At 56.4% G+C, this 18,495-nt stretch overlaps 4 protein-coding genes and 1 non-coding gene across 5 annotated transcripts; all 5 read right to left on the reverse strand.

The window, feature by feature from the left end:
* Window positions 1-13: 13 nt before the first annotated feature.
* Window positions 14-3,980, reverse strand: BJ171DRAFT_515607 (uncharacterized protein). Its single transcript, XM_053111956.1, has 13 exons — window positions 3,522-3,980; window positions 3,176-3,317; window positions 2,882-2,971; window positions 2,609-2,680; window positions 2,447-2,480; window positions 2,254-2,333; window positions 2,002-2,088; window positions 1,672-1,819; window positions 1,457-1,555; window positions 1,003-1,254; window positions 765-867; window positions 323-524; window positions 14-224 (listed from the first exon to the last, which is right to left on the reverse strand). Exons 1-13 carry the CDS (start codon window positions 3,866-3,868, stop codon window positions 183-185), a joined length of 1,698 nt encoding a protein of 565 aa, XP_052964150.1. The 5' UTR covers window positions 3,869-3,980; the 3' UTR covers window positions 14-182.
* A 361-nt stretch (window positions 3,981-4,341) lies between these two features.
* Window positions 4,342-9,162, reverse strand: BJ171DRAFT_515610 (RhoGAP domain-containing protein). Its single transcript, XM_053111957.1, has 15 exons — window positions 9,076-9,162; window positions 8,674-8,702; window positions 8,340-8,491; window positions 7,959-8,094; window positions 7,773-7,865; window positions 7,406-7,468; window positions 7,253-7,286; window positions 7,094-7,173; window positions 6,863-6,961; window positions 6,581-6,719; window positions 6,369-6,467; window positions 5,897-6,151; window positions 5,611-5,719; window positions 5,206-5,419; window positions 4,342-5,084 (listed from the first exon to the last, which is right to left on the reverse strand). Exons 1-15 carry the CDS (start codon window positions 9,095-9,097, stop codon window positions 4,539-4,541), a joined length of 2,070 nt encoding a protein of 689 aa, XP_052964151.1. The 5' UTR covers window positions 9,098-9,162; the 3' UTR covers window positions 4,342-4,538.
* A 216-nt stretch (window positions 9,163-9,378) lies between these two features.
* On the reverse strand, window positions 9,379-13,364 carry BJ171DRAFT_515618 (P-loop containing nucleoside triphosphate hydrolase protein). The gene is made up of 10 exons (XM_053111958.1): window positions 12,474-13,364; window positions 12,291-12,352; window positions 12,130-12,209; window positions 11,714-11,903; window positions 11,328-11,476; window positions 11,043-11,228; window positions 10,856-10,972; window positions 10,664-10,777; window positions 10,170-10,472; window positions 9,379-9,995 (listed from the first exon to the last, which is right to left on the reverse strand). Exons 1-10 carry the CDS (start codon window positions 12,978-12,980, stop codon window positions 9,511-9,513), a joined length of 2,193 nt encoding a protein of 730 aa, XP_052964152.1. The 5' UTR covers window positions 12,981-13,364; the 3' UTR covers window positions 9,379-9,510.
* Window positions 13,341-13,421, reverse strand: BJ171DRAFT_t224. The gene has a single exon. It is a non-coding gene; the product is annotated as a tRNA-Ser (tRNA).
* A 763-nt stretch (window positions 13,422-14,184) lies between these two features.
* Window positions 14,185-17,696, reverse strand: BJ171DRAFT_190725 (uncharacterized protein). Its single transcript, XM_053106166.1, has 12 exons — window positions 17,457-17,696; window positions 17,132-17,287; window positions 16,769-16,925; window positions 16,569-16,660; window positions 16,156-16,429; window positions 15,828-15,926; window positions 15,658-15,702; window positions 15,215-15,443; window positions 15,044-15,107; window positions 14,903-14,922; window positions 14,699-14,785; window positions 14,185-14,540 (listed from the first exon to the last, which is right to left on the reverse strand). Exons 1-12 carry the CDS (start codon window positions 17,529-17,531, stop codon window positions 14,444-14,446), a joined length of 1,395 nt encoding a protein of 464 aa, XP_052964153.1. The 5' UTR covers window positions 17,532-17,696; the 3' UTR covers window positions 14,185-14,443.
* Between the last annotated feature and the right edge of the window lie 799 nt (window positions 17,697-18,495).

An 18,495-nucleotide genomic window follows, 5' to 3' on the forward strand; every position in this document is an offset into this window, starting at 1 on the left:
AGGCCCATAGAGTCGCCGCATTGGCCGGAAGAAGGATATGAATTTGGGCAACAAGAATGTGGATTGAAAACAACGGCAGCGAATGTACAGCGCCGGAGGCTCGGGCACCTCAGGCAATCTCATGGACCGAGCCGCAAGTGAGCGTCCGCTGGCGCAGGTCGGCTCGGCAGTTCGCGGAGTGCTCAGAAGAGTTGGTCCTGAAGCCGTATTAGATCCGCGATAACCTGAAGAGACCATATTGTCAGTCTCGCTGCAGAATCTCCATCCCAGTCGGTTTGGTCCCTGGTCCAGTGTGCTCTCCGACACGACTTGCATCTCTGACCTGGTCCTGCAGCTGGCCATACGCAACAATGTTGCGAATGATGGACAGTTGATCGTCCTGGGTGACTGGGACACCTCGGTCTGGACCTGCTTGACTCGGATGCACTTCCTTGTCCGCGAACGGATCCCGAATGATGTCATCGGCAAAGATCGTCGCCACGTTGTCGACCGTCATTTTGTTCTCGCTCGACCTATTCGATACCCTGTTTGAGAGTCGAAGCAGTCGTTTGGCCCGCCGGCGGGATCAGTGATCCGTGGCAGGACAGCACAGTGCAGTACAGCGCAAAACAGCAGTGCGGAACAGCGGAGGGCAGTATATAGCATCGCAGGTCACCATTTCAGTAGGGAACGAAGCAGTGATACACAAAAACGTGATGGAGAGCGAGCCTCTGGATCAGGTCGCTGGATCTATAGAGCATAGCTATGCGAAGGGACACGCCTACCTCTTTAGATGCTGCAACGTGTATCGCAACGTCGCACGGTACACCGCTGGCAGATATGATATGGAAGTACGCAAATTGATCAGCTTGGTTTCCAAGTCGGAGTCTATGATGAGAAATAGTCGAGTCAGATGGGTTCGGAGCATCGGCGCAGCTCGCTGGAGATGCGCTCACAACATGGCGCCTAGGGTGATGTGTGTGGGCAATCCCTGGCACAAGCACAGCAAGACGGCAGCTGTACCGTTGTATCGTCCAACTCGCTCCATTTGCCCGGCGCTGATGGTCGGCCAGTCTTCCGACGGCTTGTCAATAAAGGCGAATAGCGGGTTGGGCAGCTCTCGCAGATACTGCTTGACGGTCCCTGCGATCGCATGAATATCGTGGTCTGGACTCTTCAGTTCGGCACAATCCAGACCGTGCTCGAGCTGCCATATCATGCTCTCGATCTGCTTCTTGCTGCCAGGGATACGGTAAATGCCCTCAGTCTCGAGCCCTGATGAAGAGCTCATTTGATTAGTCAAGGGCGTGGGAAGTAGTGGTCGAAATGGGCTGCAAGGGCCAGGGTCATCGACATCGGCTTTCGTGGATCAGAATGAGTAGTTATGTGACAGCAAGCTCGCGAGATCATCGAGCCTTGGTGGACACACTTTGTCAGATACTGTGTCAGCTTAGCGGCGCTGTGTTGAGCTACTCACCTTTGGCCTCGATGGCTTCAATGCATCCGCGCAGAATGTCGGGGACCATATCGGTTTTGCTGCAGAGCGAGCTGCTGATCTCGATCTTGAAGCACGGCGCTAGAACCCAAGGATAAGCCCGGGTTTGTATCAGTCGGGTCAGATCAGGCGATGGTGGGCTCGGACCCACAGGAGATGGCGACTTGGATACTCGCTAACGGATCAGCTGGTCTTACCAGGAAGCGGCTGGAGCTTGAAGTCATGCAGAACGAATGCTCGTGGTGGCGGACAATACTGATCGAATACTTTGCAAAAGGCCTCCCGCTGTTGTTCAACATTGGCTCGGAGATCAGCAACCTCCGACTGGAAAGTGCTCCAGTTTGGCTGGGGGAAACGACGAGAGCGTCGGTGAGTCAAGGACTCGGTCGGGCCGCCGGAGAGTTAGAGAACCAGGACGTCAGTCCCTGTTCCCGAACCACTCCCACGGACATGTGTTATCCACACTTGTGTGCCGTTGATTGCAGCGATTCGTATAGGACCAGGCGCCCTCCATGGACAGTAACTACCTCCTCAGTTGGAGCGACAAACTTTTCCAGTTTCTGGATCGCCGGCTCGATCCGTTGAAGCTGGCAACTTTCGAAATTCCAAGATGCCTGGTGGTGGTGAACGGGGACGCATAATGCAACGCAGCCCAACTCAGAGGGTGCTCTTGATCAAATCTGGAAATTCTTCAAGCATGCATACAGGAGGCGTCGGTCTGCATCCAAGTCCACTAAGCGCTATCAATATCAGTGCGATCAAGCAGGGTCTGTTGTTACCAAGCGAATTTTCTCCCAGCTGTCCTTGATTTCCAGTCGCTTCAGCTCTGCGGCGACGATGGCATGGCGGTACGAGGTATCTGGCGAGCGATTCAAACCATGTGAGCCCGTTGTCCCAGGACAAGAGCACAGCCGGCCGACATTTTGGAGCCTCTTGGTCAAAACACCAAAGCATAAACTCAGCTGCACCTACCGGCCTGGTCAACCTTCATCTTGAATGACACAATCTAGAAACAGCGTGCCGGGTTAGAGCGTGCCCTTGGAGATTCACAGAGTTCGAAGGTTCAGCCACTAGAAGCCAAAGCTGCAGCGAGCACGCTACGACTGTTTCCGTTTGGCGTGTGGGAGATGCTACCTTAAGCGAGACTGTGTTCTTGGACAGCTCTTTCTCCAAATGGTCGATTGATCTTACGTATTCGCCATGGAGCTACCAAGAATGCCATCGAATGAGCGCCACCGCACTAGCTAGCATGCCATTCGCCGGTTTACATGAATGGCTGGGTCGCATGGCATTGGAGGCATTTGTTCGCCCCCTTCAGCCTGCCTGGCCGTGACTGCTGGCTACGAACTCGCACCCAACATATTTTCCGAACCCCTTCAAAGTCGGCAATATGACGCCGATATTTACCTTGGAGACATGCCTTCGTGTTGTTGTGAGCTCGTAGGAGAGTTTGCTGATGTGTTTTTGCAGGGTGTCAATATCTGCGCTGACTTGGTTCTGTGAGCCAAATGGTTGGTTAATACGAGAGGCGGGCTATCAGCGAGTTTGTCTCATCCCCGGCCGTGAAATTTCGACGATATCTCGATAGCAGACCGCCTCCAGAGTCGCTGCTGCATCCAGGCCATGCGCTGCAACCGTCTAAGACCTGCCCTGGATCCATCAGCCCAGGCTAGAAATCCACCGATTCGGCGGTCGGCCCACCTTGGCGGAGACCAGCTCCTGGATGACCTCGTGGTCGAAGGAATCAGGTCCAGTTTCTGGGTCTGTGGAGAGGCTCAGCGGCAGAGTGACTATCGATTCGGCCAGTGCCTGCAGTTGCGATACCGGGCCGTGCGGAGTTGGACTGGGGTCAGGCCGAGAGAAGAGGGTGAGGCGGAGGCGATGGCAATGATGCATCGTCGGGCACGGGAAGACCCGAGACTGAACAACAGGCATCTCGATATCATAGATGGTGCCGGGCCCGGTTCTTCGTTTCGTCATCTGCCGAGGAGCACTAGCGCCAGGATTCACACATATCCACAGGCGACGGGTGGCATGAGGGACATACGCAGAGGATCGGCGGATGAACCGAGACGACAGCGAGTTGAACGCTCTCGCATAAGTGGAGTCCAGACCGGCCTTTTGTCTCAGGGAGGCGATGATGTTGGCAAGCGCATGTTCGTTGGCTCGGAGCAGCTCCAGCAACTTGTTCAGCTGAAGCGTGTCGCCTGAATCTGGCGAGGAGTCGAGGAAACGAAACATGGACCCAGGCGGTTCGGAAGGCAGCGGCAGCGGCGGCAGCTGTGGGAGGCAGCAACAGGATACAGGAGAGCAGGAAGACGAGAGCAAAGCGGCGGCGGCTGGTTGGATGCGATCTTGCGGTCGCCGAGGCCCACATCGGTGCTGTTCATTCATTCATCCATCCATCCGTCCATCGGCGGCCGAGTGCGCTGCCTCGTCTGCGCCCCACACTGCTTGCTGGCCTGCTCGCCGATTCGCTCGCCGATTCGCTCGCCGATTCGCTTGCTGTTTCGCTTGCTGTTTCGCTTGTGGGCTCGTCCCCTGGGCAACATGGTGCGCTGCTTCTGTGCAGGAACAGCAAGCCGAGGCCGCTGCGGGGCATGTCCTGGGCTTGTTGGGACGCGCGCTTGGCACAGCCCGCGGCCGAGCGCCTTGGTGGCGGTGCAGCGACACGTTTTGGCCGCCGAGGGACCCCGCTCTCGGTGGCGCTCTCGGCGTGCTCTCGGCGTGCTCTCGGCGTGCTCTCGCCTGTCGCCTCCAACACTGCTCACGTGAACCGATTTGATCACGGGATCGAACACACACACACACACACACACACACACACACACACACACACACACACACACACATTCACGATATCGATGTTTCGGGTCGGGTGGTCTGTGTATTCTCAACAGCCAAGGCACAAGTCGCATGTACAATCACGCAGTTGACAGAGAAGGAAGGATGGATTGCAAGCTCGACGGCAGACAAGAGACAATCAGAGTGTGGTGCTCAGTTGCTTGGGTTCTCGCTCGCAAATGTGCGATCGATGGTGCCTTGCGGGTTTCCAGTCGCCTGTTCAACTGGGCTTTGCGCCAATGTCCCCGCGGGTATCACCCACTGGCCCAGCAACTGAGCTAGCAGCCGGAACAACAGTCGACCCAGCAACCGGAGCCGTAGCACCTGGGGCATTTGATTCGGCACCCGATTCACCAACGACCGCGGTGGCCGCAGCAGGGACCTGGTTGAAGGTACTCCCGGTTGTGGCTTCAACGACCGTCACTTCGATGGCTGCGACTGTGTTGGTCGTGATTTTCAGACTTGGAACGTGGCTAGCGGCAGCCAATGGTCGAGGGTCCGCTGTGGCTTCGATGGTAGCTGGCTCAAGGTTGCTGCCATCATGCTGAGAGTCGTTTTTCGGCGCGGCTGGGAGCGGGACTTGAGCAGGCAAGGGACTGAGGGGAGGAGGGGCGCTCGAGAAACTGGCTGGGACTCGGGGACTGAGCGAGGCCTTGATCGCCTGTGGCAGATGCACTGTGGCACCCAGGGATTGAAAGCGCGGCGGGGGCAGTTCGGATGAAGTTGCAAGCACATCGTCGGCATAATCTGCTAGGTCCGAGATGATCTAGCCAGTTCGGCGACAAAGTCGGGTTTGTCAGCCATCGTTTGATGCGCTCCTGCTCCCTCCGTTGCACCCGTCCGGGGGGGGGTACTGGTTTGCAATTCAGAGGGCCCAGGGTTCTCACCAGGCAAGTTGCTTCATCCCTCATTTTGCGTTCCAGCAGGTTCTTCAGCGCCGTTTCGGAGTCCACCATCGTCGGCGTCGACTTGGTTCCAAACCAGGAGCTCTTTTCGGTGATTGCTATATCATCATCCGGCTCGGAGCGGAACAGTACGGCCGAAAACAGGATCTCAAGGTTCTGCATGTTCATTTTGTTTTGCTCGGAGTGACTAGCCACCCTGAATATCGATAGGGACAGACACCATCCAGCATTAGTATCACGGTCGGAATGGTAGCCGTTGGGCCCAAGCCGAGGATACCCATCATCGCCGTTTGATCGCCTCTGGCCATATACAGCTCCGGCGCTGAGTGCGCTTGGTAGATTTAGGGACCCTGGGCCGCCGCGATGCAAAACACAGGCCAGGCTTACTTGATCAGATGCTTGATAATATAGGCCAACGTGGCACGTCTCTCTCGGCCAAAGCCAGGAGCGCCGAGGATCCTGTGCAGCTCCTCTTTACGGGCCTCGGGCGTAAGAGCTGAAGATGCATCGCGTTCGTCCAGGTGAGTTACCAACAGCCGCCCGTCGTAGCTGTCAGACGCAGATCGGACCGATTCGCGGACCCGAATGAAGGAGGGAGACAGTCCCCGAGGATGGCGATCGGCCCAACTCACACAGCATCCTGAGAACCCAAACAGATCGATACGCCACTTACATCGATATTGTGAAAAATAGTTCGCCTCGCGCTTGTAGATGTGCATCTCGCTTTCTCCCAAAACGGGCTCCGCAAAGGAAATCAGAGGGACGGGGAGCTCACGCAGATACTGCTTGACTAAGGCAGCAACTACGTGCACGTCGTGCGTCTCGTTCGTCAGATCGACTTGGCTCAGATCCTGTTCAACCAATAACTTCAAGTTGTCGACAGCGACGCGGTTGCCGCTGACTCTGTACAGTCCTTCGCGGTCAAGACCTGCGAGCGGACGGCACTGAAAGTTAGCCACCATGTCAGCTGACCCACACGCATCCTGGTCACTCCACAATTGATCAGGCGCAACAGAATCGCTCCATGGGTGGCGGTATGGCACATGCAGTCTCTAATATGGTGCATTGACACTGAGACCACGCACGCAACGGCACTTGCATCAAGAGAGAATCCGGCTGAGGCGGGGCACAGAAGAGGGGCTTACCACGCGCTTCAATGGCCTCAACACAGCGCCTGAGCAGGACTGGCACATCATCCTCTTTTTTGCAAATCAGGCTGCCGACATCAATCTTGAAGACCGCATCTGTTACAGCATGGACGGTGGCCCGTCAGTCTGAAGCCGCTATCATCCGAATACACCGGGACACCAGCTGCCAGCGCTTGCGGCTATGCAACGCAGGTTGGGTCGAGAATGACCTTCGAATGGCTTGTTCTGGTAGTTGACAAACTTGAGGGCCCTGGACTGGGGCCAAGCACAGTCAAGGCTCTCCAAGGAAGCGGAGGCCACCTCATCAGCCGAGAATGTATCCAGCGACCTGGAAAGATTGAATCGGTGCTGATTGATGGACATGAATATGCAAGCGATTAGGCACCTCGCATATCCTTGACCAACTCTCTAGCTATGCGCTGCCTCGAGGGGAACAGAGATACGGTGGATGGCACCATAACGGAAGCCCTGCTTGCAAAGAATCGGCCCACCTTAGCAAGCTGATCCTGATGCTTGCTCAAATCGGCAACATGGGAGGTCATCGCAGCGATGATGGCGCTTTGATGATCCTTATCCATGGCGATGATTTTCTATGGCGGCCAAGTAATTCGGTGGAGCATACAGTAAGTTCTCCGCAGAAAATCGCTCGCTCAAGCACAGACATACACCAAGTCGCTGTCAGTATGAGTTCAGATGGCACTGCAACGAACTGCAGCCGTTACCGATTGATGGCTCTGACGGGCAAAGTTGTAGTCCCTCCGTGCTAACTCCACGTTTTCGAGTTGCCGGCGGTAGACCCGATCTAATGGAATGAGCAATGTGTTGAGCGCGGGTCTTCGTTCAAGTTGACTGGATAGCCACGACGCGGCAAGCAAACTCACCACTATTGGCTGCGACGGCTCGCTGCCTCATAGCCTTTCAATGATGAAAGGGGAGTCGTCAATGAGATGCCAAAACCGGCGGTGGCGACGATGGCAACGCCGACGACAATAAGGCCGATGACAATAAGGCCGACGACAAAAGCTGTGCATTACATTCTGGGGGTTTCCTTCATCCTTCTCCACTTGTTCCGAGTCCTTCTTGTAGGCGTTGTAAACCTACGGGTGCGCATTCGTCGGCGGCATGTTAGCGCATGGCGTAGGCTGAGGGGTGGACCCAATTGTATCCCCATCTCACGTCTCATGAGACGCAAGAGTCGCTTGTCTTGGCGATAGCAACCACAAAACCCCAACGCATGGACACCGTTCACGCCATGCATCGAGCGACATCGCAGCCAAGGGCTTGACAGCCTCAACTCAGACGACTACACTTGTTCGCTCTTTGGATGAGCTGGGATTCTGGGCTGGGATTCTGGGCAGGGATTCTGGACTATCCGCCACTGCAGGAGCAATATGCTGATACCTTCGCCGTGTCAATCTCACGCTGACTTTTGTACTTTTCCAGGGTTTTCGAGATGGCTTCTCCACACTCCTTTGCTGTTCTGCCGTAATGGCTCTATCAAAGTGAAATGACACTCGCAATCAGACATGGCCGTGGCTCTGTCAGTCCAAGCGACAGGCTGGCTCGGGACAAAGCCAGAGTACTTACAGATTGATCGGAGAGAATAGCGTGCGTCGATTTGAACAAGTTGACTTGCTCCAGAATAAGGCCGACGCTATCCAGCTCCGCTTGGACAAAGCTCTGGAGATGGCGGCACAGGACAGGGTTTTCGTGCCAGTTGTTGCTAGTGTAGAACAACCATCGGCCAAGTCAGAGCGCCGAAGCCTCGAGGGCTCAGTGCAAGTACTGGGTATCGCTTAACTATCCTGTCGCCCGGCGCAGAGTGCGTCACTCGGATCAAGCAAGCGGCTGCTGTGTGTGCATCGCGCTCACGGGCCCTGGAGGCGGTGGCGTTGCTTGTCCCAAGCCTCGGCTTCGGCGGGTGCGGCTGCGGCTGCGGGGAACCGTCCGAATGACATTCGAACTTACATCTGGGACGAAAAATTCTTGATCTGCTCCCGGAACCGGTTGGCATACTCGTGTTCCATCTCATATCGTGCTTTCATATAGCTCGCAATCTGGGCGACGATGGCGGACTTTGTTTCGAGCATTCCTATCACATTTTTCTTTTGCTTGTCGATCTTTGGGTGCCAGGGCGACCCACGAAATCGACGCAAGTCGTCGGGAGGCAATTTAGTCAGCGACGAGGGGCACATGACGATCAGCTACGCGCGGTCGGCTCCAGACAACAGCGTCGTCGGGGTTGCTGGTGCCGCTGTGGTGGCGTGTCCGGCTGAAAGGTCATACGGCTCGCTTGGCATACCTCGAGATCCTGATCGAAGCTCACACGCTCTGACAGCCGGCAATTTGCGGCAACGTGCATGCGAAGGGAGGGGAAGTCAGCATCAAGTTGCCTCCGTCGGCGGGTTGGTGGCCTGGTCGGAATGGCCTCGATGGACGGATTCGCAGAGCTCTGGCCCTGTTTGGCAACGAAGGTCGACAGGAACCGACCACACCGCCAGTCCCGCCTTTGGTACCCGGCAGTGCGTGCCGCCACGATGCGCTATCTGAGCCGAGAGCCGAGAGCCGAGAGCTGAGCGATGGACAGAGGCCGGTCGAGGGAAGGGTCGGAGCGAAGGAAACGGATGGCACTGCACCAGTCTCGCCGCTCGCGGGCGGCAGGCGGCGGCTGGCAACAGACGGACCCGACAGCAAGTGAGCTTACTCGGCGAGAAAAAATCGTTCATGGCTGGCAGTGGGCTCGGCGATCGGCGTGGGATGCTGCGAAGGAAGGAAGGGCCGCGGCGCAGATGGAGGCAGAGGCGGAGAAGATATAGAGCGACGCCGGCTCGCCGCGGAAGGGTGGCCGGGGGAGTGGCCGTGCGACAGGCGGTGGCGGTGGCTGCGCCAGACCAGGTGCAGTGCACAAGCTACGACCCGGCCCAGCGGCTGGGAACCAGGCCTGACGACATTCGCACCGACAGGACAACGTATATGTGCATGTGTGCCAGGTTGGCCGGCAGCAATACCCTCCCCCCCCCAGCGTGCGGGTGGATTGACGAACGGAGACGATGCAGTGGATTCGAAGAGCTCTGCAGCGAAGGTACATTGGGTCTGGGGACGATGCGGGAGTGGGGATTGGACGACGACGCAGGCACGTTCAGGAGGATGGGCCGATCTTCTTTGGCCTGGTCGCAGCGCCGCGCGGTTTGGCTGGTGTCGTCGTCTGTGTCTTGGATGTCGCTGCTGCCGGGGTTGTGCTGCCTCCAACGCCTGTGGAGTCAGGCCTCAGCGACGCAGGACACTTGTTGGAGTATGAAATCATCAGCCGAGTCTGGATCTGATGGGCCTCACCCTTGGTCAGCGCAGAGAGGCGCTGGACATATTCCTCGCCCATTATGCGCTTGATGGCCTCGACCTGTGCTGGGCTGGCTGGCTGCCGTCGCCAGGACGCGTTGCGGAAGAGGTTTCGGGCTTGGGCATAGGGCATGGTGGAAAGAACCCAGGTATCAGCACCCCGGATGGCCGACTCGAGGGTATCGCTGCTCAGCAGCTCCTTGGAGGAGACGATGTACTTGGTGCGGCTGCGTGCCGAAGGCGGCAGCTTGACTCGTTTTCTAATCGAGGCAGTGTACGGGCCGCCCTCTAGGGAAGCATGCCGATCCAGCATCGAGAAGAATTAATACTCCGCCGCTGCCGATGATGCTGTAGTCGCTGTCGAGGATACTGTAGTCGCTGTCAAGGATACTGTAGTCGCTGCGCAAACTCCCATCAGCTCAGCAGCCGCAAATACGGCCCATTCTGCACAGCGAAGCCTACCTGTCGACTGTTTGATCAAAAGCCAAGACTTGTCCATTAAGGGCAGGGCGCAATCCGATAGACCCACCCGCATCCAAGCAAAGCGAGAGATGGTTTGAAGGACGGCCGCATGGCTCTGCGCCTCGTCCCGACTGAACAGCATCGGTATTCCTCGCAGGCGAATCTCGATTGGCCGAATTTGTGGCACTTGCTCTGGTTCGGCGAGGAGTGGTGGACTGCTTGCTCTGTCGCCGCCACTGGGAAGCATGTCCAACTGGGCTGTCCGTGGGCCGGCACAGTCACCACCCAAGTCATTATCTGCGTCTGTAGCTCAGGCAATATCCGGTTTGACAAAGCACATGCGTCGCATCCCAAGTGAGATAGTGTCCCGAGTGAGTGACAAGTCAGAGCCACGATCAACGCACACTCTCCTCGACAGTGGCAGTCATGAGCGAGACTCGTATCCCAGACATCAATCCAGACAATGGAGGCCCTGTGGAGGGTGTCAATCGCACCTTTGCTCTCAGAGATTTGCTCGGGAGGCAGTCCGAACAAAGTCGGAGCAATCCGGAGCCTTGGACCGCCGTCGAGGGTGTCCAAAAAGTCAAATACGAGGCAGTCGTGCTTGTCTGTGTCCGGAGCGAGTCGTTAGCCGCCTCAGATCCACGTTGGTTGACATATCGAGGCCGGAGCGGCGCTGGACTCACCCGGGTGGAGACGCATGCCTCGCCCCAGCATTTGTATCAGTAGCGGCGTCGATCGCGTTGGGCGTGCCATCATGATGCAGTCGATGTTGGGGATATCGGTGCCCTCGCTTACGATACCTTGACGGTGAAGCATCGTCGTTAGTACCTCCCAACATCCGTTAGGCCTCACGAAGCGACAAGTGCCTACCGCAATTAATGAGCACGGGAGTCTGGCCATCTCGGAAGCGCTTGAGTGCTCCAGACCGCTCGGCCGACTTCATCTTCCCATGGACAGTGGCAACATCGACATTGTGCCTCCTGAACTCGCTGGCCAGGTCTTCGATGTGTTGGATGTCCGCCGCGAATACCAGCGTCGATTTGCGTCCCGTTGCCTCTGAAGATCCGATTTCCCCAAAGTAAATTAGTCGAGTTGACAAAGCCATCCGACCTCCGATATGCGCGTTGCATCGTGGGCTTACTGCGCCAGACTTACGCGACAGATATATTTGGACAATGACGTTGTTACGCTCGGGTTTGTTGATGGCCTTGGAAAGCGCATCGACCGCATAGTCACCAGCCACCACGGGAACCTCGTCGATCCGGACGCGGGTTTCGACCGCTATGGGATTGACTCTGCAAAGCCTGGGGAATCATTTTCGGGTCGAGATCGAGTAGGGGTCGTGGTGGTGCAGGAGGCGGCCGGGTCGTTCAAAAGGCGTCAGTAACGAAGTGCTCTCTGCACTAAGTGCTTGCTGCAATGTCACCGAAAGTGGGCAGGTCGGATGGTTCTCTGCACGGCCAACAAACACCATTGACAGATCCATTGGCATCAGTCCGAGGCCATGTAGCGGCGATCGGCGGCGCTGCAGGTATCCTCACCATCCCTCATCGATCATGCTGTCGAGGTCCTTGTGGTAGACAACCTTGTCGAATATGCCCCCCAGCGAAACCCCATCGTGGCGCCTCAGGGTTGCCGAACAGCCCCAGACATAGATGTGCGAGCCTGGGCAGTCGGCGCCAAAGTGCGCCAGGATGCGGCGATATACCGGGGCAGCAGCATGATGAGCCTGTAACCAGGAGCACGGCGAGATGAAGTTGTGAGACTGTTGTTCACAGCTGTAGCGATACAACCCCACGAACAAGCAAGTCCAGCTGGTTGCTCTGCAAACATCACAGACCTCATCTGGACAGAGAGGGGGGCGGCATCAGTGCCAACCGGGCCGTCGTCGTCGTTAGAAGGATTGGCATGAAAGTCGGGGCCAGCATCGACCCCATGCGACGAAGCAACAGCCTCTCACCGATGATGATGCACTTGAAATCCTCGGGGTTATACTGCAGGAGTCTCGGGCTCCCATCGCGGCCGATCGTCTGCACACTTTTGACGAAGGCTGTCAGTCTCGCACACCAGGCCAAAGCTGGGGTGCCCTATCGTCATGCTGCAGACAGTGCTTCGCACCTGCTCAAGACAATGTCGCTATTGGGGTCGTATTTCTGTACTCGTTGATCCAGACAGATGCGCTGCCGATGGTCAGCAGTCGGGACAAAGAGAGTTCGCCGGATCAGCTGGGATAAGAGTCGGGATGGAAGTTTCGATATCCAGATAGCGCTGTGTCGCGGCGGATGTGCATGCGATACATACAGCATCGGGGAACTGCCGCTTTATGCTGTGGTATGCTTGATCGAGCAGCTCTTCACGGTGCGCCAGGATCAATGTCTTGTTGGCACCGGGCTTGGGAGGGTCGATGTGCTCGATCAGTGCGGTGAAGATACGGGTCTTGCCGCTGCCGACAGGAAGCGACACGGCCTGCCGCCTGATGCCCTTCTGGAACTCGCTGATGCAGGTGAGGATGCACTCTTTCTGGTATGGACGGAGGGAGGAATGCAAAGCGGTCTTGAGGAGGACGGATTCTGGAGATAGCTCGGATGGGCGGCTATCGTCGGAGAAAGATGCTCTGGGAAGAGACTGCTGGTTGTTTGGTCGATTCTGCACCTCGGTGGCTTGGGCAGCTGAAGAACGGAATTGTCGCAGGTGGTCGAGGAGGTGGGCTCCGCTGCCAATGCCGACAATGCTGTTGGCCAAATGAGTTGAGAGGGGCCGATGGATAGAATGCGGGAGGGCCACGCATATACTCGTGGCCATGGACATGGCCGGATGCAAGAAGATGCAGCGACGGGACTATGTGAAGTTGTGATGGACGAGAGAGACTTGCGGTGGGGGCGAGACAAGAGCCGAACGACAGAGCGCACAGCGAGGCACGATCCAGACCGACATGGAGATCGCGATCGACGTGGGGATCGGGACAGCGGATGCACATCAATGGATCAAGACGACACTGGAAGACGACACTGGAAGACGATATTCAACGACATTCAACGGCAGAAACCGGAGACGGCGAGCATGGCATCCAGAAGGAAAACAACAGAGCACACCGCAGTGGCGATGGGCAGACAGGAGACAGGAGACAGGAGACAGGATATGGGCCAAAAACGAGGAGCAAAAGACAAGCGTCAGAAGCAGGATTCGAACCTGCGCGGGCGAGCCCATTGCATTTCGAGTGCAACTCCTTAACCACTCGGACATCCTGACTTGCGGCAGTTTACTCCATCACAGTACATGACGCCGCACGGACTGTCGATGATGGCACCGAGCGAGTCGGCACTTGCATTTGTTTCCCCACCACAGGATACCCCGCCGCACTGACTGTCGTGCGATGTGGTGCTGTTCTGTGCATCTCATTTGCATCTCATTTGCATCTCATGTGCATCTCATTTGCATCTCATTTGCATCTCATGCATCCTCCGTTCCACGTGTCCAATTACCCCATCTCCCAGCCTGCCACCGAGTGAATCGCAGGCTTTGTGTTCCAACTTGCTCAGCATTGCGCTCCCATGTGCTTCCCGATACCCACGGACTCGACTGGCACCAAGTTTACCGAGCCCCTCTTGATCTCTCAAAAATGAAAATCTCTCTAATAAATCGTTGTTCATAGTATGGTCTCTGAGAGATGTCGACAATCAAATGCCCTCGTCCTCAGTATCATCCGACGGCTTGCTGCAGTGCTCAAGCCCTGCATTTCTCAACGCTCCTTAGTGCGCCAGTGAATCGTTCCTTCTCAGCTGCCCCACGGTCCGATGATACGTTTCCGTGATGGCTCTCGTCACCAGAGCAGTTTCCATCGCAACCGGTGTTAAATGAACAGCAGACCAGTGCCTGCAAGGATCATGCTTGTCACGAGGCTCTGCAACCAAGCGTACTTTGGATCGCTGCGCAACGGCGACGTGCTTGGAGTAGTGCTTCCGTTTTGACTGACCAGGTAGAACAGCGTCACGTTGTTGCCGTTCACAGCGCCGTTCCAGTCAGGCGAGTATCCCACTGGATAACTGATGTTCGAGAGCGTGACCGATGGTGTGGAGCAGTCTGCTCCGGTAAATCCGTTCTTGCAGACACATACACCCCATGGCAGGCATTTTCCATTGGATCCTGTGCACCCGTTCGGGCACTGCGAAACTGCCGGCGGATCGCACACTTCCGATGCTGCCGCACAGGTTATCGATCCGGCTGCTGTAGTCGGATACTTTACGACGAGCCCGGCGCCACAGTCAATGGTCTCAGATCCAACGAGGACCGAGTACTGGGTTCCGTTGGCTCGACAGGTGACCGGATAGCAGAAGGCCCCGGCTTGTGAGCGGGTGTATCCAGGTGGGGCTACAGTGGATGAAAAGCATCGCGATGTGGCTCCGTAGCTGAGCCAGTTTCGGCGCAAACAAGCGATACGTCAGCGGCCACTCTCCACTTTGGCCGTCCCCCTGCTCCGGACTGTTGTTTGCCCATGTGTCTGGCCCGTCTGTGCGCGGTATGCTTACGTCTCGAGTGCTTGGGACTGCTGAGCGTTGAGTGAGTTCATAGTGAACCGACAGTCACCTGTGGTCGAGCTCGAGTAGGCGGCAGTGCTATGGGGGGGGTTTGCTGCTCCGTTAGTGTCAACTCAGATCAAGTCACTCTTCCGATTCAGTCTAGCATATACCCATATAGTACCGATCGCATTCGATAATACCAGGGCAACCAACCTGAGGAATGGGCAATAGTCCTAGAGCATGCGATTTCAAGCATGATCGTATACAGGATGAGAATACTCGGCTGGACTTGCCGCACGCACCCTATCCAGACCACCACAATCAGCTCGCATATGTGATGGAGAGCGTGCATACCATCAATGGATCGCTGCCTCCCATGCCGTCGCCAGTGGGTGATCCATAAACCGGCGTGAAATATCTGCGGCAGCAAACGACACACAGTTCCGTCCCTCGTTAGTGTTCCTTAATCATAGAACCTTGGTGCCGAAGGTCACTGTTTCTGATTCAACTGCTGGCGCTGGGTACCTGTAGAGGCTCGGGATGGTCTGGCCTGTGAAAACCCCACAGACACCGGATGCAGTCCTCTGGTTGACGCAGACGATGGATCCTGTTGTCGAGTTGCAGAACGAGTTTGGGTCTGTCGGGATGGCGAGAGCCGTGCCTGCAGGTGTGTTGAGACAGGGTTTCATAGCAAAGTCACAGCCAGCACTGTATCCGAATCTTGAGTTGATTGCAAGGTCATAGTTGACTTGGTCTTGATGCAAAGAGATGATGTGTTGGTTAAAGCGAAAGGGCGGATGCCGTATCCACGTAGGGCAGCCAGCGAGTTGAAAGCGATGCGCTAGTTTAATCAAGAGAACGACCAGCACCCGTCCCAATAGCACGTTTTTTTGTCCTCGCACGGATCCGCACGGGAACTGTGCCTCTAGACATGTATGCGATGAGCACCAACATCCGGCGATACTCACACCATCCAGAGTCCTGAAAGTGGGCCAAAGTCACGGCATTCATGTCTGGAGTGCCGGATGTGTTATACTAGGTGCTGGACCAAGCGATGCAATGCCTTTCGACAAACCCGATGTGCTTTGGATATTCGGTTGTCAATCTCCGCTCCCATTGCGATCCTGGTGATGCTTACCGATTGACGCCCCAGTGTGCAGTGCACCGGCCATATAGTCAAAGGGCCAAAGTCGACTCGTAGGATGGGACCCTGCAGTGCCCGAAGATCCGGCATGCTCTGCAGGCGAGCAGGAGTGGAGGCGAGGAGAGTCAGTGTCGACAATTTCCAAAGTCAGATATGGACGGGCGACTGGTCCATACCAACACGGCCGTCGACACAAAGTCCACGCTCTGACAGATCCCCAACCCGCTTTTCGTCTCGTCATATGTGCCAACCAGCACCATTCTCGCTTCCTCGTCGTCGGTGCGCTGTTCACATCCAGCTCTTATCAAACTGCTTTCCTTACCGATTTCAACGCCATTGAGGGTAGGGCATCCAAACTGGGCCCTGGCCCGGGCCAGCACATTTGGAAGGATAATCTTTTGAACGGTGTACCCTCGCTCGGTTGTCGTAATCAGGGTGGTATTTGGGCTCGCGATGTATGCCCCAGTGGAGTCCTGGGGCGGCTGGCCGTTGGAGCTGCGCGGGGTTCTGGGATTTCCGTTCTCATCGCGATAGAATGCAAAGAGCGATGACGAGTACGCCAAGATGTGGGTCATTTCGTGGACAACCACGCTGATCTGTGGATCAGTTGCAGAGATCGTACGGTGAAACATTGTTCAGTAGCTCGCTCGAGAAGATCCCATGCCGCGGACCCGATGCGGATATCAGGCCCTATCGACAGCCGTTGTCGGAGCCAGCTGGGAGGAGGGTCTGTACCAGATTATTGTAGCTGTTGGGTGCCTGAGGAGTTGTGCCATTGAGCCGCCCATATAGGTTTGTCAGGACTCCCGGGCAAAAGTTGAGCAGGCCTGTAGGTGTGTGTCCCATGGTCCAATAACAGCGATATCTGCATCAGTACCGCAGATGCATATACAACTGATCGACGAATGCTGGCAGAGTCATGGCGACGTACTCACCTGCCACGGGACGATCGTTGCTGCTCAAAATGCAAGGCGATGCGTATGCTATGGTCGAGCTACCCGGGCCACACGGCGCACCAGAGGCACCCGCCTGTGCCGACGTAAAGATAACGATGTCTCCGCTGACACCGGGACCGCCTGCAAGAGTGTTACACTGGTCACCCAATGTTGGTTTGGTAGCAGTGTGGGGGTGGAACAAACGGCGAGCGGGTCGAGTAAGTAGAGGCAAGGTTGTGATTATGGTTTGGGTTGACAGCAAGCACTTCAGGATGCTCTGCTGTGATTGGACTCGCGAGTTTGTATGGTTGTGTGTGAGCCGAGGGAGCGAGAGGAGCCCGACTTGGCCACCAGACAGCTTACCCCGCTGGTTGATGATGATGCGCAGACCTGCGTTGCTGCCAAATATTTCGGGTTGATTGTGATGGCACCACATGTCTCGGTCGGAAGCACGGCGGCGCAGACCCCATTGCCCCAAATTGACGTGCATGTTCTGGCAAAGGTCAGGTTGCCGATGGCCTGGGGATGTTTGTGGCCACACCGGGCCGAGAAAGCCAGTTGGGTTAGAACGGAGATGCAACACCGGCGGCCGATAGCTGGGCTGTGGTGACGGTGCTATTGTGCTACTTGTCGTGATTTCATTTTTTATCGTTCGTAGTCTGGGAATCACAGGCGGCCCGCACGTTACCTGGTTGACCTGGAGCAGCTGTGACCAGTAGGCTTGAATTTTGGGGAGTACGATGTTGACAAGGTCCGAGTACATGCCTGGGTTGCTGCTGGCAAGGTCCGACTGCAGCTGCGTGTTGTCAAGAATAATTCGAATGGGCTGCCAGTTTTGGACGGAGACGAGGTTATCTGTATCTGGAAGCGACTGGAAGCTGGAAGTGTTGAGATGGATGGTCTCGCCGGAGAGCTTGTTGACATAGGCTTGCACAGTGTCGGTCTTGGTGCGGTTGGCCGGGTGGAGGAAGTTGCTGAGCTTGAGAACGTCGTCATGGACGCACTCATGGAAAACTGAATCGTCGTTGATGACGTCCGGGAGCGGGTTTGTGTCTTGGCCACGGCGCCTGTGCGAAGGAGGAAGTCCCGACACCCAGCCGACCAACAACAGGAGCAGCAAGGGTGGCAAAGCGCAATGCATGTTGCTCGTTGTCGATAAACGGGGTGGAAATCTGAGCGGAGCGAGGTGTGATAAAGTGACAGGCGCTTCTACGGTCACGCTTTGGTTTTGGCCAAGATAGTAATCGACCAAGGGCGAAAGCGATATGGAGCTTGATGGAGATGCGAGGCCGGTTGAAGACCGAGTTGGGGACAGGTCCGTCCTTTTGATGGTTACCCCGGTCGCAATGACATCAGCCGCGAACACAACTGTCGATGGGACGCACCTGATACAGCCAGACAGCCAACCAACCGCCACTGCGACGTCAGCGGTCGGGCAGATGGTCTGCTGAATCAGAGGGCCGCCAGCTCCGGAAGAAGTGAGCTGCTGCCGTTGTCTGCGAACCTCTCACATCACGATATCAATGGGCACTGTGCGTCACTCGACCGCCGGCAACAGAGATCAACCACATATATGCTCCTCTGACGGGCGATAGCATCCCAACAACATCCCGACAGTACCACGACAGCATCCCGACAGCATCTCGACAACATCCCGATAGTACCACAACAGTCAGAACGGCTGCCATCGTTTGGCAGGATAGCCTCGCGCGCACTCCATTTTTTAT

This window comes from Polychytrium aggregatum (genome assembly GCF_025602895.1).
Source record: "Polychytrium aggregatum strain JEL109 chromosome Unknown BJ171scaffold_34, whole genome shotgun sequence".
In the NCBI taxonomy this organism is placed as follows: domain Eukaryota; kingdom Fungi; phylum Chytridiomycota; class Chytridiomycetes; order Polychytriales; genus Polychytrium; species Polychytrium aggregatum.

Bases quoted from the DNA above. Each gene is read 5' to 3' on its own strand.
- BJ171DRAFT_515607 (XM_053111956.1), bottom strand. From the start codon at position 3,868: ATGAATGAACAGCACCGATGTGGGCCTCGGCGACCGCAAGATCGCATC. The intron at 2,481-2,608 runs GTAGCATCTCCC...CGCTGTTTCTAG, and splicing joins AGAACACAGTCTCGCTTAAG to ATTGTGTCATTCAAGATGAA. The intron at 225-322 runs GTCAGAGATGCA...TGGTCTCTTCAG, and splicing joins ATGGCCAGCTGCAGGACCAG to GTTATCGCGGATCTAATACG.
- BJ171DRAFT_515610 (XM_053111957.1), bottom strand. From the start codon at position 9,097: ATGAACGATTTTTTCTCGCCGA. The intron at 7,866-7,958 runs GTAAGTACTCTG...TCACTTTGATAG, and splicing joins CTATTCTCTCCGATCAATCT to AGCCATTACGGCAGAACAGC. The intron at 6,468-6,580 runs GTCATTCTCGAC...ATGCTGTAACAG, and splicing joins CCAGAACAAGCCATTCGAAG to ATGCGGTCTTCAAGATTGAT.
- BJ171DRAFT_515618 (XM_053111958.1), bottom strand. From the start codon at position 12,980: ATGTCCATGGCCACGAGTATATGCGTGGCCCTCCCGCATTCTATCCAT. The intron at 12,210-12,290 runs GTGCGAAGCACT...CTTCGTCAAAAG, and splicing joins AGCGACATTGTCTTGAGCAG to TGTGCAGACGATCGGCCGCG. The intron at 11,904-12,129 runs AGAGGCTGTTGC...GCTCCTGGTTAC, and splicing joins CAAGTGCATCATCATCGGTG to AGGCTCATCATGCTGCTGCC.
- BJ171DRAFT_190725 (XM_053106166.1), bottom strand. From the start codon at position 17,531: ATGTACTCGGACCTTGTCAACATCGTACTCCCCAAAATTCAAGCCTAC. The intron at 17,288-17,456 runs GTAACGTGCGGG...AAACATCCCCAG, and splicing joins AGCTGCTCCAGGTCAACCAG to GCCATCGGCAACCTGACCTT. The intron at 15,444-15,657 runs GTGAGTATCGCC...CTTTGCATCAAG, and splicing joins CTTTCAGGACTCTGGATGGT to ACCAAGTCAACTATGACCTT.